The 25,082-nt window shown below is 38.8% G+C and overlaps 1 protein-coding gene across 1 annotated transcript in view; it reads right to left on the reverse strand.

Annotated features, from left to right (window-relative positions):
• The window catches only part of CORIN (corin, serine peptidase), a 135,946-nt gene that overhangs the window by 86,758 nt on the left and 24,106 nt on the right, over positions 1-25,082 (reverse strand). The window contains exons 3-4 of the mRNA XM_012639932.1: positions 22,964-23,171; positions 8,195-8,376 (exon numbers count right to left, since the gene is read on the reverse strand). Of these exons, the coding sequence (XP_012495386.1) occupies positions 8,195-8,376; positions 22,964-23,171 (390 nt within the window). The remainder of the gene's footprint in view (positions 1-8,194; positions 8,377-22,963; positions 23,172-25,082) is intronic.

Here is a 25,082-nt window from a genome sequence, read left to right on the forward strand (position 1 = left end):
AATAAAATTGTCGTATGAGGAAAGATTAATTAAAATGAATAATATTTAAGTTTTCCTAATCTTTTCTGAAGATATAGTGTTAATCAAAGTGCCTCTAAGTGAAAGAGTAATAAATAGACATTTGATAAATCCTGGTAACTTTTTCACAAATGGAGAATGTGAATGGCTGTCCTGACCGGATAACAAATTCATTGCAGGTAAGGTGCTTTACAACTGTGCGCTTTCAAAAATGGAAGGAAAATCTAATCAAGTTGTCATCTAATCGTTAAAAGTAATTTTAATAATAGATTATTACTATGTGATTTTTGACATTAAACTGAAAAGCTGTTCAAATAGTTGAATGTTATTACTACAATAAAACAACTTCTATTCCTGTGTATTTAATTATGTGAATAAGTTTTCAAAGCACTACCATCTAGAAGAAAAAAAATAGGAATTGAATTGTTGCCAAACCGTCATACATTCTACACAAATCAGTTTTAAAAGAAAACAAACCATCCCACCTAATACATCAAGATATGAATTTCTAATAAATGTCACATTTAAGGTTAATAATCCACTCATAAACATAATAGATTAAATCACAATTTTATGATTAATTAGGAATTGTTGCCACTTTAAAAAATATTTTCCATTTTTATACATAGTTTTGTTCTAGAGATATATGCTAAAGTGATAAAAAATAATCTAAGCATTAAAAAGATATTACTCTAGAATGTAATTCTGTGGGAAAAGGGAAATAGAAATAAAAATTCAAGGAGAAAAAGGAGCAATGTAAAATTTACTAAATGTTACAAGAATAGCTTGTCATTTTTTAATGTTTGGTGAATGCCAAGTCGCTATGGTGTTTACATTCCATTGGACACATTTAAAAGAGTAATATAACAGCTTCATTTTAAAATGTCAATTATTATAATATCCTTTAAATTGCATTATCTGACACTATTTACATTCACGATTAAAATTGTTTAGATATTAACCTAAAATTATAGCAGGTATAATTTTTCAAAATCCTTTATTTGAAAGACTACAGCACTAAAACACCACATTACATTGCCTCCCCGATAAGAACTTAGCTCATTTTGTTTAAATGTGTGCAGAGGTTCAGACACAAAACAAACATATGGATTGAGCAGATGATAATGGAGACTTCAAATTACTTTCCAATTGCTGAGCTCAATGGAATTGCAGTTATGAAGAGCATAGTGCTATTTGGCATAATGAAGTCACAATTTCAGAAGAGATTCACAGATTTTGATGTGATGATTCTGAATCATGTATTCATTTCAATGGGTGGCTCAGAGTTTAGAGTTCAAACTCTAAGATGTCTGAATCTTGGGGCAACTAACTGCCTTATCATCGTAGCTCAATTCCAGGGAGAACTGATTGAGTTTGCGGAACTATGTCCACTGAAAAGAAGTAGATAGTATCCAATCCTGGGAATTTTGGGAGACAAGCATGAAACTTAGAACAAAGTTAGCATTTCTCCTATACGAAAGAAAAAGAAATTTTTTCACCTCCTTAGTTCTGTAGAGATGTATCTGCTATGATCAAATTGACCACCATGGGAGATAAAATGCTGAATACAGAATTAAAACAGATGATGTTTTGAATCATACAGGATGTAAATGATTGGCATTCTTTCTGGAATGATCAAAACTGATTTTTGACCAAAATATGCTTAGAAATTATGATTATATAAACTGAAAAAAAATCAGACTTTTGATGATTAAAATGCCCATATTTCATTGTAACCTGTAAGACCACATATTGTGAGGCATAATATTGAACAAAATGCAGATGTCCTTGGTCTCCAGCCACTGAACAAAATAATACTTCTAAGAAGCACAAGATCAATCTATGATTGAGTTATTATCCTCTAAATCAAGTAGCTAACTTGTAAAGACAGTGAGAAGAATAAATGCAAATGAGGAAAGAAAATCTCTATATTTCTGTTTTAGGAACCACTGTGCCACTTCAAGCAAAGCGATAACTGGCAGAGCATAGAAACCTAATCTCAAATGATCTATAAACAAGAATTACTGAGCCCAAAGAGAACAGGTAATATTTAGGCTCAACAAGAAATCTATTTCATCTGACACTGCTTCTTTATGCTGAGTCTGTGGCATAGCAAAGTCAAAAAACAAGCCAGTGGTTCTCACAAAAAAACAATGGAAATCTACAAGATGAGCATTTCTCATTATAGATCAAAAGTTGTTAGGGACTTTAAATGATTAAAATACTTCAAGCTGCAATTCACAGCACAATGAAATTCAAGTACCAGAAAAGTTGATCACGAAGTTTCAATTCCATAAGAACCCTTTCATATCCTTAGCTCTATCACTATCCAAAGAACAATACTGATAGCTGTTATCTTCCTCATCTGATGCTTGACCCCTCTCCCTAACATGCCCATGCTGCAGCCCTACAGACAGGTGCCGGCAGCAGATAACAAGAACTGAGAGGGGATATCTGAGGCAAGAACACTGCAGGCAGATGGAACAGAGTAGCTACAGCCCAGAGAGCAAAAAGGAAAGCATTAGGAGAGAAGTCAGAGAGATAACTGGGTCCAGGAAACGTAGGGCAGAACGTCTCTGTTGCACAACTTGAGGAGGCACTGTTTGCATTGAATTTTGCATAGCTGGCATTCCCCGCCCTTGCACAATGCAGCAGCACTGCTGGGAGGGCTCTGACAGGTAGCTTTTGTATGGAAAGAGATCTGATTTCCATTAGAAAACTTGGAAAGGAGAGATGTAAAAGTTTAAAAGATCCCTTTCACTGCTTTGCGGAAAACAGCCTGAAGGGGAAAAGCAGACAGCCAGGAAGCCAATAATGAGGCTGAAAGAACCATCCTGGCATAAGTCAGGATGAGCCCGGCCAGGTGCTGGTTGTGGAGGAGGGAACCCTGGTAGGATCGTGTACATATTTAGACAGTGGAGCCACCAGGATTTGCTGACAGATCAGAGAGAAAGAGAAGAGTCAAGAATGACCCAGGGTTTTTGGTGGGAACAACTAGAAGAATGAAGTTTTTATTTACTAAGATGGAAAAAGCTGGGAGAGGAAAAGTTACAGGGGCCATATAGATCTGTTTTGTACTTGCTATGTTTGACGTGCCTTTTAGGTGCTTGAGTGGAAATAAAGGTGATCAAGTGTATGTGTGTGTGTGTGTGCGCACACGTGTGTGCATGCCAGAAGCATACACGTGCATGCAGGTTCAGAGTCAGAGGAGAGGTGCAGGCTAGAGACCCACATTTGTAGCTGTCAATGTATGGGTGGTATTTAAAGCCATGAGCCTGAATTAGGTCTCCAAAAGGGGAGAGATCAAAGCACTAAGCCCTGGGGCATCGCGTGTCTAGAGGTAAGAGAAATGAGGACAGAACACCAAAGGAGACTGAAATAAGTGGTCAAAGCAAAAAGAAAACCCACCTGGAGGTGATGTGAAGAGTTTGTCAGGGAGGAAGGAGTGATTAAATGTGGCAAGGACTGCGGGAGGTCAGGAACTACTGAGAACTACTGTGGTATGTATTAATAGCACCATGGATAGAGACCACTGGAGACACGGGGAGAAGTAGCTTTGCTTGAGAGGTGGAAGCAAGAACCGTGGACTATGGGTCAGAAGCTTAAAGAAGTGAAATAAAATCGGGGGTGAAATGTAGACGTTAGTTAGACTCATCAGTGTTTATGTGGCCATAAGCAAGTATGAGATTTTTCTGGGGGGCGGGGGAATGTGTAAAACATGGAGAAAAGAAGGCTGAAAATAGAATCCTACAGAATATCAACATTTAAGGGGTTAGTAGAGGACAAGAAAGGAGACTAGGTGTGTCCAGAGTGGTGGGAAGCAGATCAAAACAGAGCCGTGTTCTAGAAACCAGAGGCAAAGAGAGTGCTGCAGATGAAGGAGAAATCAACAGGAACAAAAGGCTTCCAGTGCAGGCCAGCCAAATCCACGCTTTCTCCTTCCCAATCCCACATCTCTTCTCTTACAGGACATTGCACTTATGGGTGGTAGCAGATACTATCAGCTCCAAAGACTGAAGGAAAGAAATGTGTACCCTGCTCCCGCACCCCTCCAGTGGGCTAGTTTTGAGTCGTAGGTCTCATATAGGACACTACTTTCCAGACTTCCCACGGAATTAAGCTCTAGGTGCCCAGCAGGCTCAGTCCTTTAATGATGGAAGAAAGAAAGTGCTCTTTATAATTTAAAATGATAAATGATTTAAACCTATAATTATAGGAAAATTTGAGGTTCCAGGAAAATCTCATTTTATTTAAGGCTAATCATGGTAATGAAAAGTGCATGGCTAGTGTTTAGTGCTTCCTGATGCTACCTATACTCATCTATCTCTGGCCAAGCATTGATAGTAAGTACTCAAAGAAATAGTATTGCATTATTTCTCCCAAATGAACACACAACTCAATTGGAGAAATTCAGACTATGTTTTATCAAGATCCCAAAACTACGATTTTGCTGCTAATGCACTGAAATGGTTGCTATGGGCAATCAGAGCTTGACAAAGCAAATAAGGTACTAGGAAAAGAAAGAAATGAACGAATAGATAACTAAAGTTCTTTCATGGCATGGAGGTCGCTTTAGGCCTGCAGAAATACCGTTTAAAAAACTACTTTCCATGTATGATTACAGACAAGGTAGAGAGCTCAGAATGATTGATGGGCCCTGAACTTTAGCCCCCTGAGTTCTCACATCTCGACTATGGAAACACACACGAATGTTTATTTTAAAACCTCTGCAGAACAGTTCCCACACCATTATCACTTTAGCACATTATTTCCTTTACAAGACCTTGTATTAACATAAGATAGGAAGGATAAGACAACTGTGTATCCTTCTATATGAGAACAAAATATCTTAGGAGTTACGACTGATTTAAAGGATGCTAAGAGAGGAGAAATGGAATTTGCAGAGCTATGCGCTGGGAAAAGCAGCTGTCACAAGTTGTGGGTTTTGGCTCGATTCAGTCAGAAAAGACATTTTAGAGCCGTTGTGAGTACGGGGCTGTGACAGAGGGATTAATAAGGATTAATAATTAAATCCCAGGGTGGTCCCAGGATAGTGGGCTGTTCCATGGAGGAGAGAGCCTGGGGGCTAGTGTTAAAATAAGCTGGGAATGACCTCCCTGAACCTCAGTTTCTTCATTTATAAAATAAAGATGATAACACCTCAGAGATTTACTCTGGAAGCAAAATAAACTAACAGCTGTGAGAGCACTTTGGAAAGGAAAACAGGGCACATTATGTAAAGGGGGGAATTACTATTTTCTTGGGGGAAATAATTTCACAAGTTGGAAGGAGAAGATTGAGACAGGAGTCAACTTTTGGTTATCCCTCATTTCACAGGCTAAGCAGGAAAGTGACTCCCAGCGCAAGTTCACGATGCCGAATGCCTTCGCCAGAACATTTTTGCTCTTCCTCTTTGCCAAGTGGGACCCTTTCCCTTTTAAAATATTCAGGATTCTATTGGGCGGGGTGGCTCACACCTATAATCCTAGCACTCTGAGAGGCCGAGGTGGGAGGATCTCTAGAGCTCAGGAGTTCGAACTGCGTCTCTACTAAAAATAGAAAAATTAGCTGAGCATCATGGTGCACGCCAATAGTCCCAGCTACTTGGGAGGCTGAGGCAGAAGGATTGCTCGAGCCCAGGAATGTGAGGCTGCAGTACGCTATGATGATGTCGCTGCACTCCAGCTTGGGCACCGGAGTGAGACTCTGTCTCAAAAAAAAATTCAGAATTCTTTTATGTAATTGACTCCCCAATCTATTGCATTGACATTTAACCTGTGTTCCCTTCTTGATAAGGAGTCATAAGACCTGAACCAAGGTCTATGATAAAACAGGAGACAGTGGAGAAGCCAGACAAAACTGGTTAGAAGCCAGACGGCCATGAGAAAAGACCTCAGGTTACTCTCCCCATTTATTATACCCTGCTTATGATACATTAGTATACTAAAAAATACTCCCGCCAGCACCATGACAGTTTACAAATGCCATGGCAACTCCCAGAAGTTACCCTATATGGTTTAAAAAGGGGAGGAACCCTCTGTTCCAGGAACCTTTCCCAGAAGTCTTATGAATAATCCTCTCTCTGCTTAACATAAAATTAAATAGAAAGTATAAAATAAGACTCTGGAAACTCACAAAGTGCTACTCTCTGTTACTCTGAGAGAGAGCCACTGACTTGTCTATGGGGCCGTCTCCCTTTTATTTCTTTTCTTACTTTAATAAACTTGCTTTTGCTTTACTCTGTCTGCTTGCTCTTAAATTCTTTCCTGCAGGAAGCCAAGAACTCACTTGGGCTTCAGGCCGAACCTCAGTTTTGGGGTCCACTTTCCTGTATCATCTTTCCCCAGCACCTAATGGGGGGCAAAGAGACATACTCACCCAGACCCCAAATTAAGACCATATGGCACCCCATTCTGACCTGACAGATGGAAGAGCTTTCCTTTGTCAAATCTGGCTGTTGCTCTGTGAATAACCAACATCTTGATATGCCCTCCGTAAATCCTGTGTTTTGTAATCTTTCACTTTCTAGTAACTGGACTGCATGCTTATGCTCATTCTGCTACTGTTACATATAGCTAACACAAAAGAAGATAGAAATGGAGCATAGAGGAATAAAAAGTCATACAGAAAATAAATAGCAAAAGGACAGATGCAAATCCTTACTTATCATACTTACGTTAAATGTAAATGAATTCAACACTACAATGAAAAGGCAGAGATTTGCCTCGTAGATAAAATATATGATTTAACTATGTGGTGTATCAGAAACACAGTTTATATTCAGAGACACAAAACAATATCATTTACAACAGCATCAAAAATATCAGAGACTCACAAATAAATCTAAAGGAAGATGGGCAAGATCTACATATTTAAACCTATACCAGATTACTGAGAGAAAATTTTTAAATACCTCATTTAAAATATCTAATATTACCATAGTGTATCACTTTCATGGGTTGGAAGGCTCAGTGTTGTAAAGCCGTTCTCCCCAATTTGATCTATAGATTTCATGCAGTCCCAATTTAAAAACAAAACAACAACAGCATTTGTAAAAATTACAAGGTGATTAACAAAATGTATATTAAATGCAAAGGGCCCCAAAGAGCCAAACGGTCTTTAAGAACAAGAAAAAAATGGAGGATATATAATATTCAATATAAAGACTTATTATAAAGTTATAGTAATCCAGACAGTATGGCATTGGCTTACTTCTATTCTGTGAAATAAAGGACTTCAGAAATATACAGAAACATAATTAATCACTTGATTACAGTGCAGAGGGAAATTGTCCTCTAAACAAAGGGTGGTGGGTCAATTGCATATGCACATAGAATAAAAATCAATCCCTACTTTTCACTTTTTAACCATACACTAAAATTAATTCCATAACTATGGTAGATGTAAAACTGAACGTCCAAAGAATAATCTCCTAGAAGAAACACAGGAGAAAAACTTCTATGTTTTGGGGTAAGCAAAGATTTCTTAAACAAAAAACCAATCACAAAAGATTGATAATGTAGACCCATTAAAATTCAGACCTTCTATTCCATAGTAGATGCTAACAAAAGAATGGAGAGGTAAGCCACAGAATGTGAGGTCTTTGCGATACATACATCCAACAGATGATTTCTATCCAGAATTCATACAAAACTACAAATTGATTACTAAAAGATAGACCATCAAATGGGCAAAATATTGGGACAGACACTTCACAAAAAGGGATATTCAAATGGCCAAAAATTTTTGAAAATTTTATCCAATTCATCAGGAAAATGCAACTCAAAACCACAAAGAGATACTATAATATTCCCACCAAAATAATTAAAATGAAAAAGGCTGACAATGCCAAGGATTGGAAAGGATTTGGAACAGCTGTAACTTTCACACAGAGCTGGTAGGAGTTTAAACTGGTACAACCACCTTAGAAAACTTTTCGCTGAACAAATACATAACCCTGTTCAATCAAAGACATGTACAAGAATAGTAATAGCATCCCTCTTCACAATAGCTGAAAACTGGAAACAATTCAAATTTCCATCAACAGTAGAATGAAAAAATGTGATATAATCACATATTAGAATGCTACGTAACAAGAATGAATGAAACACAAGATGAAAATGTTGTTACACTCAAATAAAAATTTCTAAAAATGAAATGAAACACAAACACTTACTTTGCTTTCCATTTTCCTGCTGTGGCGAGAAGCAAATTCTGCTGGCGTTGCTGCTTTCAGTTTGGTTTCTAAACTGGGAGCATCTGAGGAAATCGGGCCAGCTGTAATTCACCATCCCCAGGATTGACTCACAGCCTTCTTTGGCTGCCTCACAGAAGGACCTACAGGGCAGGAGTTCATGCCTAGAAGAAAAGGGAAAGGGGAAAATTAATGTCTTCACAAAACACTTCTTGAAATAGTAATGAAATTAAAGAAAAGTTGGCCACCAGTGCTGTAAGATTATTTTAATTTATATTTACTATAGTCAACAACTTAACTTTCTATGTTCAGTCCTTTGATGATTTCAGCCACTCTATTATTGTCTTGATTCTAGAAAGAATAAGCTAGTTCTCTAATATATCATCTATCTCTTGTAGAAGAATTTATCCCAAATAATTTTTTTCTCAAATATTTTTTTAAGTTACCTGTCCTAAAATATACCTGTCAGCCAAAAAGAGCTCTATTTAATATCAAAAGAGGAAAATTAACATGAAAATGAAGGCTACCAAATTGCAAAGGCAGACGTAGGTCACAAAGAAGTTATTTTCATATTTTTATTATCCCTTTGAGAAATTCAAAGTATTTCCAAAAGGCAGACAGAGAGTAAACTGTTCCTTAACTTCCCTAACCCCCCTGGAAAAGAAACATTATACAGACAAGTAGAAACTTGGAAGACCTTGTACAGTTATTAATCTTCTCAGATGTCTAGTCTGTCTTCTGCAAAGTAGAAAAATGCAAACAATTGTCCGTTAATGGTAAGAGTAATGATGCCCCTGGAACTTGTCTTATTCACTGGACATGCAATCAACGCCCCTTGATCCATTGCTCTGTGAATGAAGACTAAGATGCTAATGATGCCAAGGCCATTGCATCTGTTTCCTTGCAGACCCAGGTGGCCTCTTCTACTCTACAGCTACAGGCTGCATCTCTTGCCCTGGCCGGTCATCAGGTAAAGGCATTTCTAATAGTTTTATGGAAACTGCACATGTCAGTCAAATCAAAGCATATGCTTCACAAATGGAGAGTAAATAAGATACCACAGAATCATATAATATTAAGTCTGCAAGAAACCTTAAATGACACCTCATTCAAACCCTTCATTTGAGACAGGCCCAGGAAGATTCTGGTGCAGACTCAAGATCACACAGCTCCCCATGGCAGAGGCAGGAACACCTACTCTCCCATATCATCTCTGCTCATATAAGGACCTAGTAATTGGGCTTTAAAATCTCCTTGGTCAAACAAGCACATTTAAAATATCTTCTTCATGCTTCTTTAGATTACTGAAACAGGAGATGTGCCAGCCATTGAGATAAAACAGAACCCATAGGGTCTGTAAAAGATTCCTAGGGGAGAGATCTTGTCATACATAAAAATGGAAAAGGGGAACTCAACAATTACATTCGGATAAAAATATTTGTGACTTTCCTCTCAAAAAGTCACCTTAAAACTGAGCATCTTTTAGGATCCTGATATTTACATAATTATCCACATACATATGTAAGTGGATTTGATAGTGCAGATGTGGAAACAGGTTTTGCATTTGAAAGAATTAGTTTTAGGATATCAAATATGAACTGGTCCAGGAAGTATCTTGGTACAAACAAGATACCTGTCTGCCGTTCAGGAAATACTTACAGACCAAGTATCACTTAAATAACATTTTTAAAAATATTTCCTGTCCGACATCTTATTCCAGAGAGGTTAGAGACTACATTTTCTCAAATAAAACTAAATACACAGTTAAGGAACGTGGAGAACATAGAATTCCTATGCAATTACTTAGCCTTTGCCAGGCACCACGCTAAGTGCTACACATGCATGACCTCATTTATTTCTCACAACGGCTCTTTGTTATAGGAACTGTGACTGTCATCTCTAAACACAAATAAGGAAACTGAAGCACAGGAAAAATAAGAGATTTGTCCAAGTTCACTGAGGTAATGAGTGTAGAGCCAGGATCAGAACTCGGGCAATTGGACGCAAGGACTCACTCTATTAACTACTACCCTACAGCAAAGTCCTAACTTCATGAATGCATGTTTCAAAAGCACAATTCAAGGACAGTTTGAAACCTGACATGCACTTTCCCAGGGGCACAACCATATACACGGTAGTTGGAATTTCCCTTCCTTCTACAGAATCGTGGTAAACCTGGAGTGAATCACAGCATCTGCCAAAGGGACTAAGGAACACATGGAAAGGGTGTAGATGTTTCTGCTTTCTTTTCTAGGCGTGGGTCAGCCCACAGTAAAGCTATAATGCAAGCCAGCCTTGTCCTTAGCATTCCTCCTTTGCCTCCTAGTCTGTGACCAGCGTCCCAGTGTCTCAATATTATCCGGACCACCTCGACACCTACACCCCACCCAGACGGCCACCTCTACCAGAGTACTCAAAATATATTCTTCCCCTCCTGCAATCAAAGCTGCGTTCCCAATTGTAGCTGGTATCAACTTGGCTTTCAAATAAGAAAAGAGATGGAAAAAAACACAGAGGAATACATAATAATAGATGGACACTTAACCCTCCCTGAGATTTTTTGCATCTTTAGAAAAACACTGCTTGCTAGGCAAAGGACTCTCCAATTGATGACATTCCAGTTACTATTTAAAGGGGAAAAAATCATCCGACATTCTCTGAAGTCGGGGAAGATCTATGCAAAGCTGAAGAACACTTGAGGGCCCAACTCTCCCAAGTGGTTCCTGGACATTCTCCTACTTCTAAACCCACCTATTTTTGGGATCATTCCATATCTTTTCTCAGAATCTTTTAGGGCAACAGCAGTGAAGTTTCACACTGGGTCCAGCAGACTGTTTTCATGTTCCAAAGTTAAGTCTCTAACTCGGAAACCGACTCATTATCACCGATTCTTACCGAAAATCCTTAAGTCTATCACCCCACAACTTTCATGTGGCCACTCCTCCACTGTCTGGTCTCAGGCCAACAATTCACTCGTGCCAAGACTCAGTTTCCTCATTTAAAAAGTGAAGGGTTTGGAAGATCTGGAGTTTGTACCATTTTTCATGGTCCTTTTACCACTAACATTCTCTAAATCAAAATTCATTCTTTAAGGTGAGATTTCTCAGAAGAGTACCGATGATCCCGCCAGCTTTGCTAAATATCAAAACGTTAAAGACATTTTTCTTGAGATTTGTTCTGAGAATATACAGAGACATTAAAATACCATTAGGCCCTCCATTCTAAAAATAGGGCCTAAGAAAAATGTCTAGAGTGTTTCCAAATAGCTCTCTTAAGAGGTGTAACCAACTGAGACCCACAAGTTTTAAATTGCTGGACCAGGACATGTGCAATAGTGATAGAGTATTAATAACTAGCAGCCCTTGCAAAGAGAGAGCAAAATGAGGAGCCATTTGTTCTTGTATTGCATGAAATTCAACTGCCTATGAAGCACTGAAGTATTTTGCTTTTCATCACTTTGAACAGTGTGGTGAGACAGGCCACACTATTTTGGAATATGCATCTATATCCAAGCAACAAGCAGACTGACAACTGGAAAACAGGGCTAAGCACAGGGACGGAGTCCACTTTGGCTATCAGAATCCTATTTTAGAAATGGTGATTATTTTAAATTGATGTGTGAAGTGCATTTGGTGTTGTGCAAAAGTCCCTAGCACATTTCAACTAAAGTTAAAGCACAAAGTTCTTATACCACTTCCAATAATTATTTAGTAATTATTAACTACTTATTGAAACACTCGATAAGTGTATAAATACTACAATATAGTATAGTGATAGTGAGGTTTTTGTGGTGTTTTCACTAGGAAGGATATTCTAAAATGATTTATCTGCCAAAAAATTGTACAGTTTACCTCTAAAATTAGTAGAGAATTTACCTTTCAAAAATCTTGTCAGGATGTATCTACCAAAAAAAAAAAAAAAAAGTGCAGATTTTATCTACCAAAAAATGTTCTGATGAGGACATGAAGTTAAAATTATTGAATAAGCTACTGCCACAAAGCAAGCTTATACAGCTAATGGATTTTTAAGTTTTATAAATCATTTTTTCCTAACCTTTTATTTTGAACTACTTTTAGACTTACAGAAAAGTTATTTAAAAGTACAGAAAGTTTCCATATATCCTTTATCTAGGTTTCCTTAAGGTAAACATTTTACATAACTATGGTATAATGATTAGAACCAGGAAATTAGCATTGATATAATACATTTAACTGAACAAAGGACTTTATTCAAATATTGAATCTCCATTCAAGATCCCACATCGTATTTAGTTGTCACTTTTTACTTTTTGCGAATAAACAAAATATATTAGGTGAACTAAAGATTTAAAACTCTTTCTTCATGAAAAAAAAGTCTTTGTGACAGGCAGACTCTAAGATAGTCCCCGGTGCTCTCTGTCTCCTGGCACTCATGCCCTGGGTGTGTAATCCCTTTCTCTGGAGAGTGGGCTGGCCTAGTGACTTACTTCCAACCAACAGAAGGTAATGGGATGTCACTTGCATCATTAGACTACATAAGATTGTGACTGCTGTCTGGTTAGGAGACTCACTCCCTACCTGGCATTGATGAAGCAAGTTGTCATACTGGAGAGGTCCACACGGCAGTACCTAAAGGTGGCCTCTGGCCAACAGCCAGCTAGGAACTAAGGCCTTCAGTCCAACAGCCCTTGAGGAGCTAAAATTCTTCCAACAATCATGAGCTTAGAAGTGGATCTTTCCACAGTCAAGCCTTCAGATAAAACCTCAGCCTGCCAACACCTTTATTAAACCAAGTGACAGACCCTGAAGCAGAGGACCCAGCTAAGCAACTCCCAGATTCCTGACCCACAGAAACGTGTGATAATAGATGTGTGTCATCTGTATCCATATAACTTGTTACACAGCAATAGGTAGCTAATACACTCTTCTTTGACACATCATGTTGTCAGAGGCATGCTACTAACTTAGAAGTCCTGCTCATTGACGAGACTCACACAATTCTCTCTATAGAAACACATCCCTAAATCTGTCTGTTAGGCTGAGCTGTTCAGTGAACAATACTCACAAAGTCATAGCCACAGGCAGCTCCCAGAGCTGCAGACCTTACTTAGCCATAGAGACAATGTTAATGTTGGAAGTGTCTTGCAAGATAATCTACTCCCATGTCCTCCTTTCACACTGTGAGGAAACTGAAACCTAAAGGAGAAATCTCAGAGCCAGAGACTGTGACTCCAGCCCAGTGCTCCCCCATATGACCTCCTCTCAACATGAGCCACAGAAAACACAGAAACATAAATCCACAAATGACACGGGGGCATGAATTCATCACCATGGCTGGAAAACACAGAGAATAGATGGCTTCTCCCTACGATGGGCCAACAGCATTAGCTTCCTATATCAGCACACTCTGGTGCCCTCAAGAGACCTTATGAGAGGTTAGGGTTAGATGGGGAAGGAGAAAGGCAGGAAAGAGGCTTCCTTGGTTCCCACCTCCATTAGACAAGGGGCTGGAAAACTGTGCAAGTGAATGTTTACATCTGTCATTGTCTCACATCAGAAGACAAACAATGGATGAAGCTGGGATATTTCTTGGTCATGTTGGTCTGAAACTCTAAAACCCAAGACTGTATCTTTTTCTTCATTTGTAATAGTCATGATTCCACCAAGAAAGAAATGATGCACTAAAAGCAGAGTGTTTGATGAAAGGCCCACTTACAAAGGTGCAGGCTGAGTTTAGAAAAACCACCAAGGGGTGGTGTATCAGGCTGGGGCAGGGAGCTGTTAGCGCTCCAGGTGTAAGAGACAAGGGGAAGGAGCAGTTTCTGAAACTTGGAGAGAGTCGTCCGGGGAAGTCACGCCCTCTCACAGTGGGCTGCAGCCAACCCATGTAACAGGCCAGAGGGAAAACCAATGGATCACTACCCAGCCTGCATGTTCTCCTGCACGCTGATCTCCCACTGGTGGCTCCCATTGGTGGAACCCAACAGGAACTAGAAAGTAGCCATGGTTGAAACTCACCCCTGGGGAAGAGCTGGAACAGGAGAGGTTGGAAAGTAGATAATGGAGAAGTAAAAGGGAAACAGCCAGCACACAGCTTCACGCCTCACACCTGATAGAAGCTCAACAAACACTTGTCAAGGGATAAAACACAGTGGCGTGTTAGCAGATAATTAAACTATTATTAGCTTGAAATCTGGTGGGACTGCTTACATCAGAGAAATCAACAATTGCTACAAATGATGGTTTTGTTGTTGGTTTGTTTTTTCTTTGTCAGGGATCCAGTTCACCAGCACACCACTGAATAAAAATATAAATCAAGTCATCTCCTACAGAAGAAAAGCTGTTTTTGTTTCCACTCAAAGGAAAATGATTGTCATACACTTCTTGAACCAGAGTAAGAAACTATGTCAACATTAACCCCTTATCCACCACCATCACCACCTCTCCTCCTTTCATACGCATTATTATCTTGGTGGTAGCACCATCTACCCAAGTCTCCAAGCCCAGAACCTTTTGCCTCACCTTCGACCTCACCATCCGTATGCAATTAATCACTAAATATTGCCAATACTACACCCTAAAATGCTTCAGATTCATTTGTTCCTCTCTCTCCGATGTTATGTTCCAGTAAAATTAAACGAGATGTAGTTCCTCTAATATATGGTAGACCTACGCTGTTACTGTACCTGAAATGCCTGTTTTCCCCACCTTGTTCATATGGCAAACTTTTCTTCTTCCCCCAAAATTCGTTTCAGCAGTTACCTCCTCCCCGCTAGTAACCTTCTCTAATAATGCCAGACAGAATGAACCCTCCTAATTCTCTGTGACCCCCACACCTTGTAAACTGACCACATTTTACAGCAATTTAATTGTGTTTCACAGCTGGTCCTCTATTATGCTGAGTGCCTTAAAGGGAGCACTGTGTTTTATTCATCTCCACATCCCCAAGGTCAAGCAATGCACATGGCACATCGTAGGTGCCCAATAAGCGTTTGATAAAGGAATAGATAAATTGGTAGTTTCCCCAACATCCTTGTTGAATAAACTGATGCCAGGAGTTGAGGGAGCTTCCAAGTTCTCCATGTTCCTGGCAACACCCTCCTCTCCCTCCCCTCATGCCTACTCCCCAATCACCCCTATTCTTGGCAACAGTATCTTCTTGCAGGACTGATCCCATCATCACTTTTCCCACTTTGGTCAGTTACCACAGGACACTCAGGAGATCCAGCTCTCCCTCAACTCCTGGACTCCATATCCTCATGGATCAAATGTAACCTTCTCGGTGAGGTTTTCCTGAGCAATGTTCTGCTTAAAATTGTGCCTCCTGTCACCATACCCCCACCCTCCCAAAGCTCTCCATCCCCCTGCTTTGCTTTTTCCATGCATTTATCACCATCTAATAAGCTAGTATTTATTGTCTATTTGCTTATCACTGATCTCTTACCAATATAAGCTCTATGAGGCCAAGGATTCTTATCTATTTTACTTGTAGTTATAGCCCTACTGTGCACAGTCAACATTCCATAAATATCTGTTGAATAGAAAAATGAATCACATGGAGAGGATGATCTGGTGACAGCTTGGAATAAGCTGTCGATAGCAACATTGGGAGGAGAGCCACCACCACCTAACTCCCAACTTAATGGGGTGTACAAGAGCTCGCAGGGTCCCTGCCCATGAGATTCCCTCCTCTTCAGGTCAGCCAATTCTACACATACTAGTCAATCTTTAAACAATTCCCATGAAAATACAAATGTCAGTGAAGTTGCTATGCATAAAACCCCTACAGACTAAGTATCTTATTCATATGCCAATAGTAGGGTATCACTCTTAAAATAGAGAAAGTTGAGAAGACACCAACACACACAGCTCGAATTAAGATGGGTGTGGAGAACGTAAAAACCAGACAACTCCTGAAAGGGAATATGAATACACAATTCCACCCTCTTTTAACCACATGATCCTGATTCTCATTAATATTTGACATACTTACCAGGGCCCAAGGGATGGGGGATTAACAAATCACAAAAGAAACTTGCACTTGTTTCATTATTTTTGCAGCTGTTTTGATTTCTGCATATCATGAAATGATGCCATAAATATGGATCTTTGAAATGAATCGAATCACAAGTATCATTTATAAATTCTAGTCACATCCATGTAATACCAATGAATTATTGAGGAGAAAAGTGAACAAATTATTCCACTGAGCTTGATGAAGTACGTGTGCTTGAGACACCGTCAGTAACATGACAATGCATTTTCAGAAAGATTCGGTCTTTCACAGCCTGATTCTCTAGCTTTCCATCTTCGTAAAATACTAAGTACTCTGAACTCTCTGACTGCATCTTACCTACGCTTTGAGCCATTTTGGTTTATAAAATGAACCCTTATCTGTCATCTGATATTTTATATATAAGCCAAAAAGCAGACTAGATCACCAGTGCTGTCTGATGTTGAAAGGGAACTGTGGTACAACTGGCCCCTGAACAGTAAGTCAGTGGTAAAACTAGGTTAGGAACCTGTGACATTATGAAATACGCATTTGGTCTTTGTCCCCATTTCCTGGCATACAGCTCTTAAAATCCTTGAAATCTCTGCAGTGATAAGAGTGTCTTTTGCATGTGCTACGGTTTGAATGTGGCCCCCAAAGTTCCTGTGTTGGAAACTTACTCCCCAGTGCAACCAGGTTAAGAAGTGGGATCTTTCAGAGGTGATTATGTCATGAAAGCTCTGCTCTCATGAATGGATTAATGGCACTGTCTCAGGAGTGGGCTCATTCTCTTGAGATTGGGTTCGCTACAAAGTGAGTTTTGCCCTTTTGCTGTCTCTCACTCTCCCTCACCTTCCCACCTGTCGCCATGGGACAGCGCAGCAAGAAGGCCCTCTTCACTTACTGTCCCCTTGATATTAGACTTCCACATTCCAGAACTCTAAAAAATAAATTTGTTTTTTATAAATTAAAATAAAAAATAAAGTGTCCAGTCTTACAATTGGCAGAGCTATGGTTGGAATCGAGTTTCATCTGCCCCCAAACTTTCAAGCACATTCTCTGCAGTTGCCAGATTAAATTCTATAGTATCCAGTGAACATACATAATATACAATTTGGGTAATAGTGTAGTGATTTTCAAGAAGCTCCTTTGAGGAAACTCAATTGGTCCTCACCACAAATCCACAAATCTCTGTAGAGATTGAGTACACTACAGAAAACCGTCTGTAGTTCCCATGCTTGAGATACGCTTTTTAATCTCTAGTCATCTGGCTAAATCAATAATATTTATTTACTTGTTCTAGATATTAAGTTTCTGCTTAGGACCTACCGACAAATCAATATCATGGAGGAAAAAATCAATAGCCAACGTTAAGGCCTCAATTCATGAGCATGCAGTTTCTCTCCAAAGTGTTAGAAGATATGAGCAGGGTGATGACCATCCACAGGATCTCCTGAGAGTCTTCTAGAAGCAAAGCCCAGACTTCTAGGCCAAATTAACTCCCTCTCAGCTCTGACAGAATTATAGACCTAGTATTAAACAAGGTGGGAAAAGTGATATTACACATCAAAAAAGCATGTGACTACCATACTTGCTTCCTATTCCAAACATAGAGACTTTAAATATACCATAAATATATATATATATAAATAAATATAAAAGTCATCTGCAAAACTTCTGTTATTTCCCTGGCCCAAGAATTGTGAATTTCTTGCTAGCTACTTGCTAATAGTTTTAAACTATCCCTTCTAACCCACATATTGTTAGGGCTACCCAAAATGTTTATCAGTTAAATCTCCATATTTTGAGATATTTTCACTGAATCCATATAAATTACACTCCAATTAGCCTGTGTTACAGCACATGCATTTATTAAAAGCACTCACAGTCTAAAGTAGAAACTGTTAAGTTTCATTGTGATAACATATAATATAGTGAGTAACAGGTCTCAAAGGAGTCAGGTTGAAAACTATACCATTTGTACATCCCATTATAATCTTTCAAAATTAAATTTTAAGTGTTATTAAGTAGCTATTTTCTCTTGGATGGAATATAAGCAATTCTCCATTATTTGGATAGTAGAGAAAATTAGTATCATGGATGATACAAAATACTGAAATGTAAGAAAAAAAATTTTTTTTACAATACATTTTACTTTTATAAACTTATTTTACTTAATTTAGCTTGCAGATCCTATGCACACACTAAATGACAGCAGGAAGCACTGGCCTGAAAGTGCAATTATAAAACTAAATATAAAAATAAACGTAATAATAAAAAATAAGTCTCCAAAGGATGCCTGAAAACCAATATAATAATGGATATTGTTATCTAATAGAAAATCGAAAATTCTCATATTAGCCTACTTATCAGGATGAACCAAGTCAGGGGAAAAACAAATGTTACCTAAAAGTGACTTGAAAACTATGAGCAGCTTAACTAGAATTTACAACTGGTAATTCAATTACGCGAGGGCTGTCTGGAAAGTATCCAACCATCGCTAATACTATTTTTCATATTACCTGGCTGGATGCTCTCTGGCCAGCCCTCGTAGATTTAATTATAATAAGGACGATGATCAAAATGAATTTAGAGACACCTGGAAGCTGAATGTACTCTTTTACTGTCTTGTTTAAGTGTACACGGAGCCTGCAGAGAAGTTAAAGCAAAGAGACGTAAGTGAAATTGCTCGAAATTAAGCAGAAATGGAACCAGAATCCAGCTCCAGGAGCCTTGAGTATTCTCCCCGATTTTTTTTTATCCATATAGTATTCTACATTTTTTGCAATCCTTTGATACTTTGCAGCATACTTAGCATATGTTCGACATACTTTTTCTTCCTGTTTCTTATTAGTACTACCTGTCCTTTTAAATTCACTATTTGTTTTATAACTGTTGCTGACGTTTATGGAAGTGCCAGCACCAGGCACTGTTCCAAGCCCTGTCTGTTATTTAATCCTCATCACTATCTCCCTTTAGCAGATGAGGGGCCTGTGGCATGTGGCTCCTTAGCCTGCTTTCTCAACTGCTACAGTGTGTCGGATGGTGGCCCCCAAAAGAAACGTCCATGTCCTAACTCCTAAAACTTGTGAATGTTACCTTATTTGGGAAGCAGGTCTTCCTAGACGTAATTAAGGATCTTGAGATGATGGTACCATCATCTGGATTGTGTGTGGGGGCACTAAATCCAATGTACAGGAATACAGGAAACTTCACCCCCAAAAATGATTCCTTAGTATAAAGAGTATTTTGAATTAAAGGCCCTCAGAGATCGACAGGCTTTGGAAGGGGCTTTCAGTCTATCTCCATAAAGACCAGAGGGACTCATCAAGAACAATTGTCTTACTTTCCCCTCCCTGTTATCTCAATATCTACTGCAGGAAAGAAGATCAAAAATATAACCAGATCTGACCCAATCCTTTTTAAAAATAATGCCTGTCTCTCAAATTAATTTAATTTCCAAAGAGATTCATTTACAAGTCAATCTGTTTTCCCCTATCTGTTCATTTTCTCAAGTATCTACGCATCTTCCCTAGTAATCATTTATTGCCCTTCAGTTGAATTACTTATATTCCACATCTCCTTTGTCTCCTCTAAAATTAAGATATTTAAGTATTTTAGTCTCATTGGGATATTAGGCAAGCACTCTGTGTTCTTCCTGTGCCAAGGGTAACATTAAAATTTCCATGGCTTTTCTCTTATTAATCTGCTTTGTTGTGAGTTGATTTTTCGGCAACCCTTTTGAGGGCAGAAGGGAAGTTTTCCCTTCACCCTAATAAATAACAAGTGTCCTTATAAGAGACAAAAGGCGAAAGGACACACACATACAGAGAAAGCCATGTGAAGATGAAGGCAGAGATGAAAATGATGGAGCTACAAGTCAAGGAATGTCTAAAACCACCAGAACCTGGCAAAGGAAGGAAGTCAATTCTACCCTGGAGCCCTCGGAGACAGCATGGCCTTGACAAAATTGCACTTCGAGCCTCCAGAAATGGGAGAGAATAAGTTTCTGTTGTTTAAGCCACCCACCTAATTTGTTATGGCAGCCCTAGGAAATACAATTATCATGTTATATTGCCACAGTCTAAGAACATAAAAGACCTCCTTACTACCATCCCAAATTTTAAGTCATGGGAAAGATCTAATAAAACTTCTATTTATACTGCTAATGGAAAAAAACCCAAACTCTGTAAAACAATTTAAAGAAGTTTATTCTGAATTCAATGTGTGTGATCAGCTCTAAGCGCATGGCCTCGGGAGGTCCTGAGAAAATGAGCCAGTGGTAGCTGGATTACAGTTTGGTTTTATGCATTCATCGAGACAAGAACTACACGTAAGACCTTAAGTCAATACGTGGAGGGTGTACATTGGTTTCGCCAAAAAGGCAGGATACCTCAAGGGGGCGGGGCATGTGGACATGGCTTACAGGTTATAGGTGGGTTTAAAGACTCTTTGATTTGTAATTGGTTAAAGAAATGAAATTTTGTCTAAAGGCTTGGATGTCTGTTAATCAGAGAAAAGCCACCTGATATTTACCAAAACTCAAAACTCAAGTGATCTGTTGAGTAATTTAAGCTTTGTCTTGTACAGACTTAGGCCTGATAATGAGTTGACAAAGGATATCTCCAAGAAGGGAGGGGGCATGATGAGGCATGTCTGGCCTCCCTTCTCATGGCCAGCAACTCAGCTTCTGGGTATTTCTGGGGTCCTCTTGCCCAGAGAGCATCCAGTCAGTCAGCTAGGGGGCTTAAGATGTTAGTTTAGTTTAAAATTCTGTGAAAGCAACCTCTTCAATTGATAGTTTACCATGAAATGTTTTCTTGAATAATGGGTCTGCTAACAGTTCTTTACTTACTTCTACAATTAAGAAACTCACTTTTTTTTTTTTTTTTTTTACCTTGAAGCTATGACAATGCAGGATTTTTCAGTTAAAATAATAAATGCTTTTGCCCTATTGAAGGCATAATTTATATATTGCTTAAATTAGTATGAATAACATGGAAGCTATTTGCACTTGAAAATGCAATTCAAAGAAGACATTAAAACTGATACTACGAAATACAAAGGACTATAGAAACTTTATCAACAATTATATGACGAGTTGGATAACCTAGAAGAAATGAATGAATTCCTTGATATTTACAACCTACCAAGATTGAATTATGAAGAAATAGAAAATTTTAACATACTAATAACAAGTAATGAGATACAAACAGTAATTAAAAAGTCTATCAAAGACAAGCCCAGGACTAGATGGCTTCACTGCCAAATTCTACCAAACATTTAAAGACAAACTAATACCAGTTCTTCCCAAACTCTTCCAAAAAATTGAATTGGAGGGAATACTTCCAAACTCATTCTGTGAGGCTAGCATCACCATGACACCAAAACCAGACAAGTACACAACAAAAAAAGAAAACGGGTCAGTATCTTTGATGAGCACAGATTCAAAAATCCTCAACAAAATACTAGCAAGCCAAATTCAACATCACAACAAAAAGATCATTCATCATGGTCAAGTGGGATTCTTTGCAGGTATGCAAAGATGGTTTAAAATAAGCAAATCAATAACCATGATGCATCACATTGACAGAATGAAGAACAAAAACATATCATCATCTCAATAGATACAGAAAAAGCATTTGACAAAATTTAACATCCTTTCATGATAAAAAAAAAAAAAAATACTCAACAAATCAGGTATAGAAGGAAAGTACCACAACCCAATAAAACTGAAAAACTCACAGCTAACATCACACTCAATGGAGAAAAACTAAGTGTTTCTTCTAAGATCCAAAACAACACTAGGATGCCACTCTCATCACTTCTAGTCAACATAGTACTGAAAATCCTAGCTAATTAGGCAAGAGAAATAAATAAAAGGCATCCAAATTGGAAAAGAAAAAGTTAAACTGCTCGTTTACAAATGAGACGATCTTACATATAAATAACACTAAAGATTTCACACACACACACACACACACACACACACACACACACACACACACACACACACACACCTGTTAGATCTAAAGAACCATCCAGATTCTCACTCATATTTGATTTAGATGGTAAGATTTTGGACTTTTGAGCTTATGACATGTAGTTGATATTCTGAATTTCATCCACTGCACTCACATCAGTTGTGGGCCCTTGTTCTCTGGTTGTGGGTGAGTTCAGTTGGTGGAAGGCACTGGCTGATGGGAGAGCAGGAGCAAAGTGAGATCAGAGCATTTGCTCCTTCTCTTCCCCTGCATGACTCAAGGGCTGGCAGTGGCTATGCTCCCCTGCCAAGGGTCATGGCACTTGGCCCGCAGGAGACCCCTTGCACATAGCTACAACTCTCTCCAAGTGCTACTGGCCCTTTTTCCCCTTCGAGCCTTGGGCAGTGGAACTGCATCCCCCTGTCATGAGACTCTGGTACCTCCCATCATTTATGTGTTCTCTTAACCTTGCCCACACTTCCATAAATAGACTCTTTAATAAACTCTTTTATCACCCCTTTCAGTATGCTGTCTCCTGCCAGACCCTCACTGGAACAGGTATTGTATATCACTCTGACAGCATCAGCCTAACATACTGAATAATTTTCTCCCATAAATAAAGTTATTCCAGGTTTTTGAAACATTTCTAGTTTCAAACAATTACAATCGGCTATGAGAGTTTTTTTTCTTCTTTAATAACAAAAATGAAAGGTGATAGTATAGGATGATTTTGTTCCTTTCAGATATTTCTGCTATAACTGGCTCTTATCACTGAATGATTTGGGTTCCAAAATACCTGTCATCACCATCAATGATGCACTCAGGGAAAGCCAGGCTGCAGCCAAATAGCATGATATGTTGATAGCAACTGAGGCGGTGGAGGTACGTGAAGAACTTGAGGAACTTCTCCATTTCCATGTTTTTGACAATTGAGAAAAGTGGTGCTGATGTGATGTGGTAGGGCAACATCTGACATTGGCTGTGGGTGATGTTCATGCAGGCACCTGGGAAGTGAAAACAATTATATTTAGGTATGGGCACAAAGTATATGTTTTCAAACTCACTTAATATGACAGGTTAATGTGTTCATAAGATAAATTATATTCTGTAAGTAAGAATGATTATAGATATATAATCATACACACATAAGTATGTATGTGTGTGGGGGGGTATATAATGATGAAATCAAGCTACTAATATTTTTTTTAATTTTTATTTCAGGATATTATGAGGGTACAAACATTTTGGTTACATTTTATAACTTTGCCTCATCAAAGTGAGGCAAGCTACTAACATTCACAGAGGGAGAGTGTTTGTGTCCTGGGCAAATGTGTGAAAAAATACACACTCTCATACATAGCCAGTGGGCATATGAGTTGGCAACTGCCTTTTTGGATCACAGGTGAGCAGGGCAACATGTATCAATTTTGTTTTTAAATGTGCATATTCTTTGGCACTGTAATGTCATTTCTAGAAGTTTATTCTAAGGATATAATCATGGTTGTGAATATGGATTTATCTACTGGGATCTTCACCTCTGCACAGTTTACAATTTTTAAAAGATAAAAATCACCTAAATAGTCAACAAAGGGAATTGGTTTAAAACACTACAGAACAAACAACAGGATACTTAGCTCAGTTATATGAAAGATGCTTTAGAACTGCAGTCCCCCAGCCCTGGTTATGGGCTGGTACTGGTCTGCGGCCTGTTAGGAACCAGGCCTCACAGCAGGATGTGAATAGCAGGCGAGCAAGTGAAGCTTCATCTGTATTTACAGCTGCTCCCCATCGCTCACGTCACTGCCTGATCCCCACCACTTCCTCTCACATCATTTGAGGCATTAGATTCTCATAGGAGCATGAACCCTGCTGTAAACTGCGCATGCGAGGGATCTAGATTGTGCTCCCCTTATGAGAATCCAACGCCTGACGATCTGAGGTGGAGCTGAGGCAGTGATGCTGGCACTGGGGAGTGGCTGCAAATACAGATTATCATTAGCAGAGAAGTTTGAATGCACAGAGTGGATTAATAAAATGTGATATGTGTATACCATGGAGTACTACTCAGCCATTAAAAAAAATGGTGAACTATTTCTTGTATTATCCTGGATGGAGCTGGAGCCCATTCTTCTAAGTGAAGTATCACAAGAATGGAAAATCAAACACCGCATGTACTCCCCATTAAATTGGTGCTAATCCATCACCACTCACGTACACATATGAAAGTAACACTCATCACGGATTGGGCAGGTGGGAGGGGAGCAAAGGGAATGGGTAAATTCACACCTAATGGGTGTGGGGCACCCTGTCTGGGGGATGGCACGCTTGTAGCTTTGACTAGGGCTGTGCAAAGGCAATTATGTGACCAAAGTATATGTGCCCCATAATATTCTGAAATAAAAAAAAGAACAACTGAAATCAGTAAAGTAACAGGATAGAAAAATCAATACACAAAAGTCAGTTTTTTTCTATACAACTCTCTCCAAAGTGCTACTGGCCCTTTTTCCCCTTTGAGCCTTAGGCAGTGGAACTGCATCCCCCTGTCATGAGACTCTGGTACCTTCCATCATTTATGTGTTCTCTTAACCTTGCCCACACCTCCATAAATAGACTCTTTAATAAACTCTTTTATCATCCCTTTCAGTGTGCTGTCTCCTGCCAGACTCTCACTGGAACAGTTATTGTATATCACTCTGACAGCATCAGCCTAACATACTGAATAATTTTCTCCCATAAATAAAATTATTCCAGGTTTTCAAACACAAATAAATGGAAAAATATCCCGCGTTCATGGATTGGAAGAATTAATCTCATTAAAGATCCATACTGTCAATAGTGACCTACTGCCCACAGTGACAGGGATTCAGAGCAATGCCTATCACAATTCCAATGGCATTTTTCACAGGAAAAGAAAA

This window comes from Propithecus coquereli, unplaced genomic scaffold (assembly GCF_000956105.1).
Source record: "Propithecus coquereli isolate 6110/MARCELLA unplaced genomic scaffold, Pcoq_1.0 Scaffold143, whole genome shotgun sequence".
NCBI classification, from domain to species: domain Eukaryota; kingdom Metazoa; phylum Chordata; class Mammalia; order Primates; family Indriidae; genus Propithecus; species Propithecus coquereli.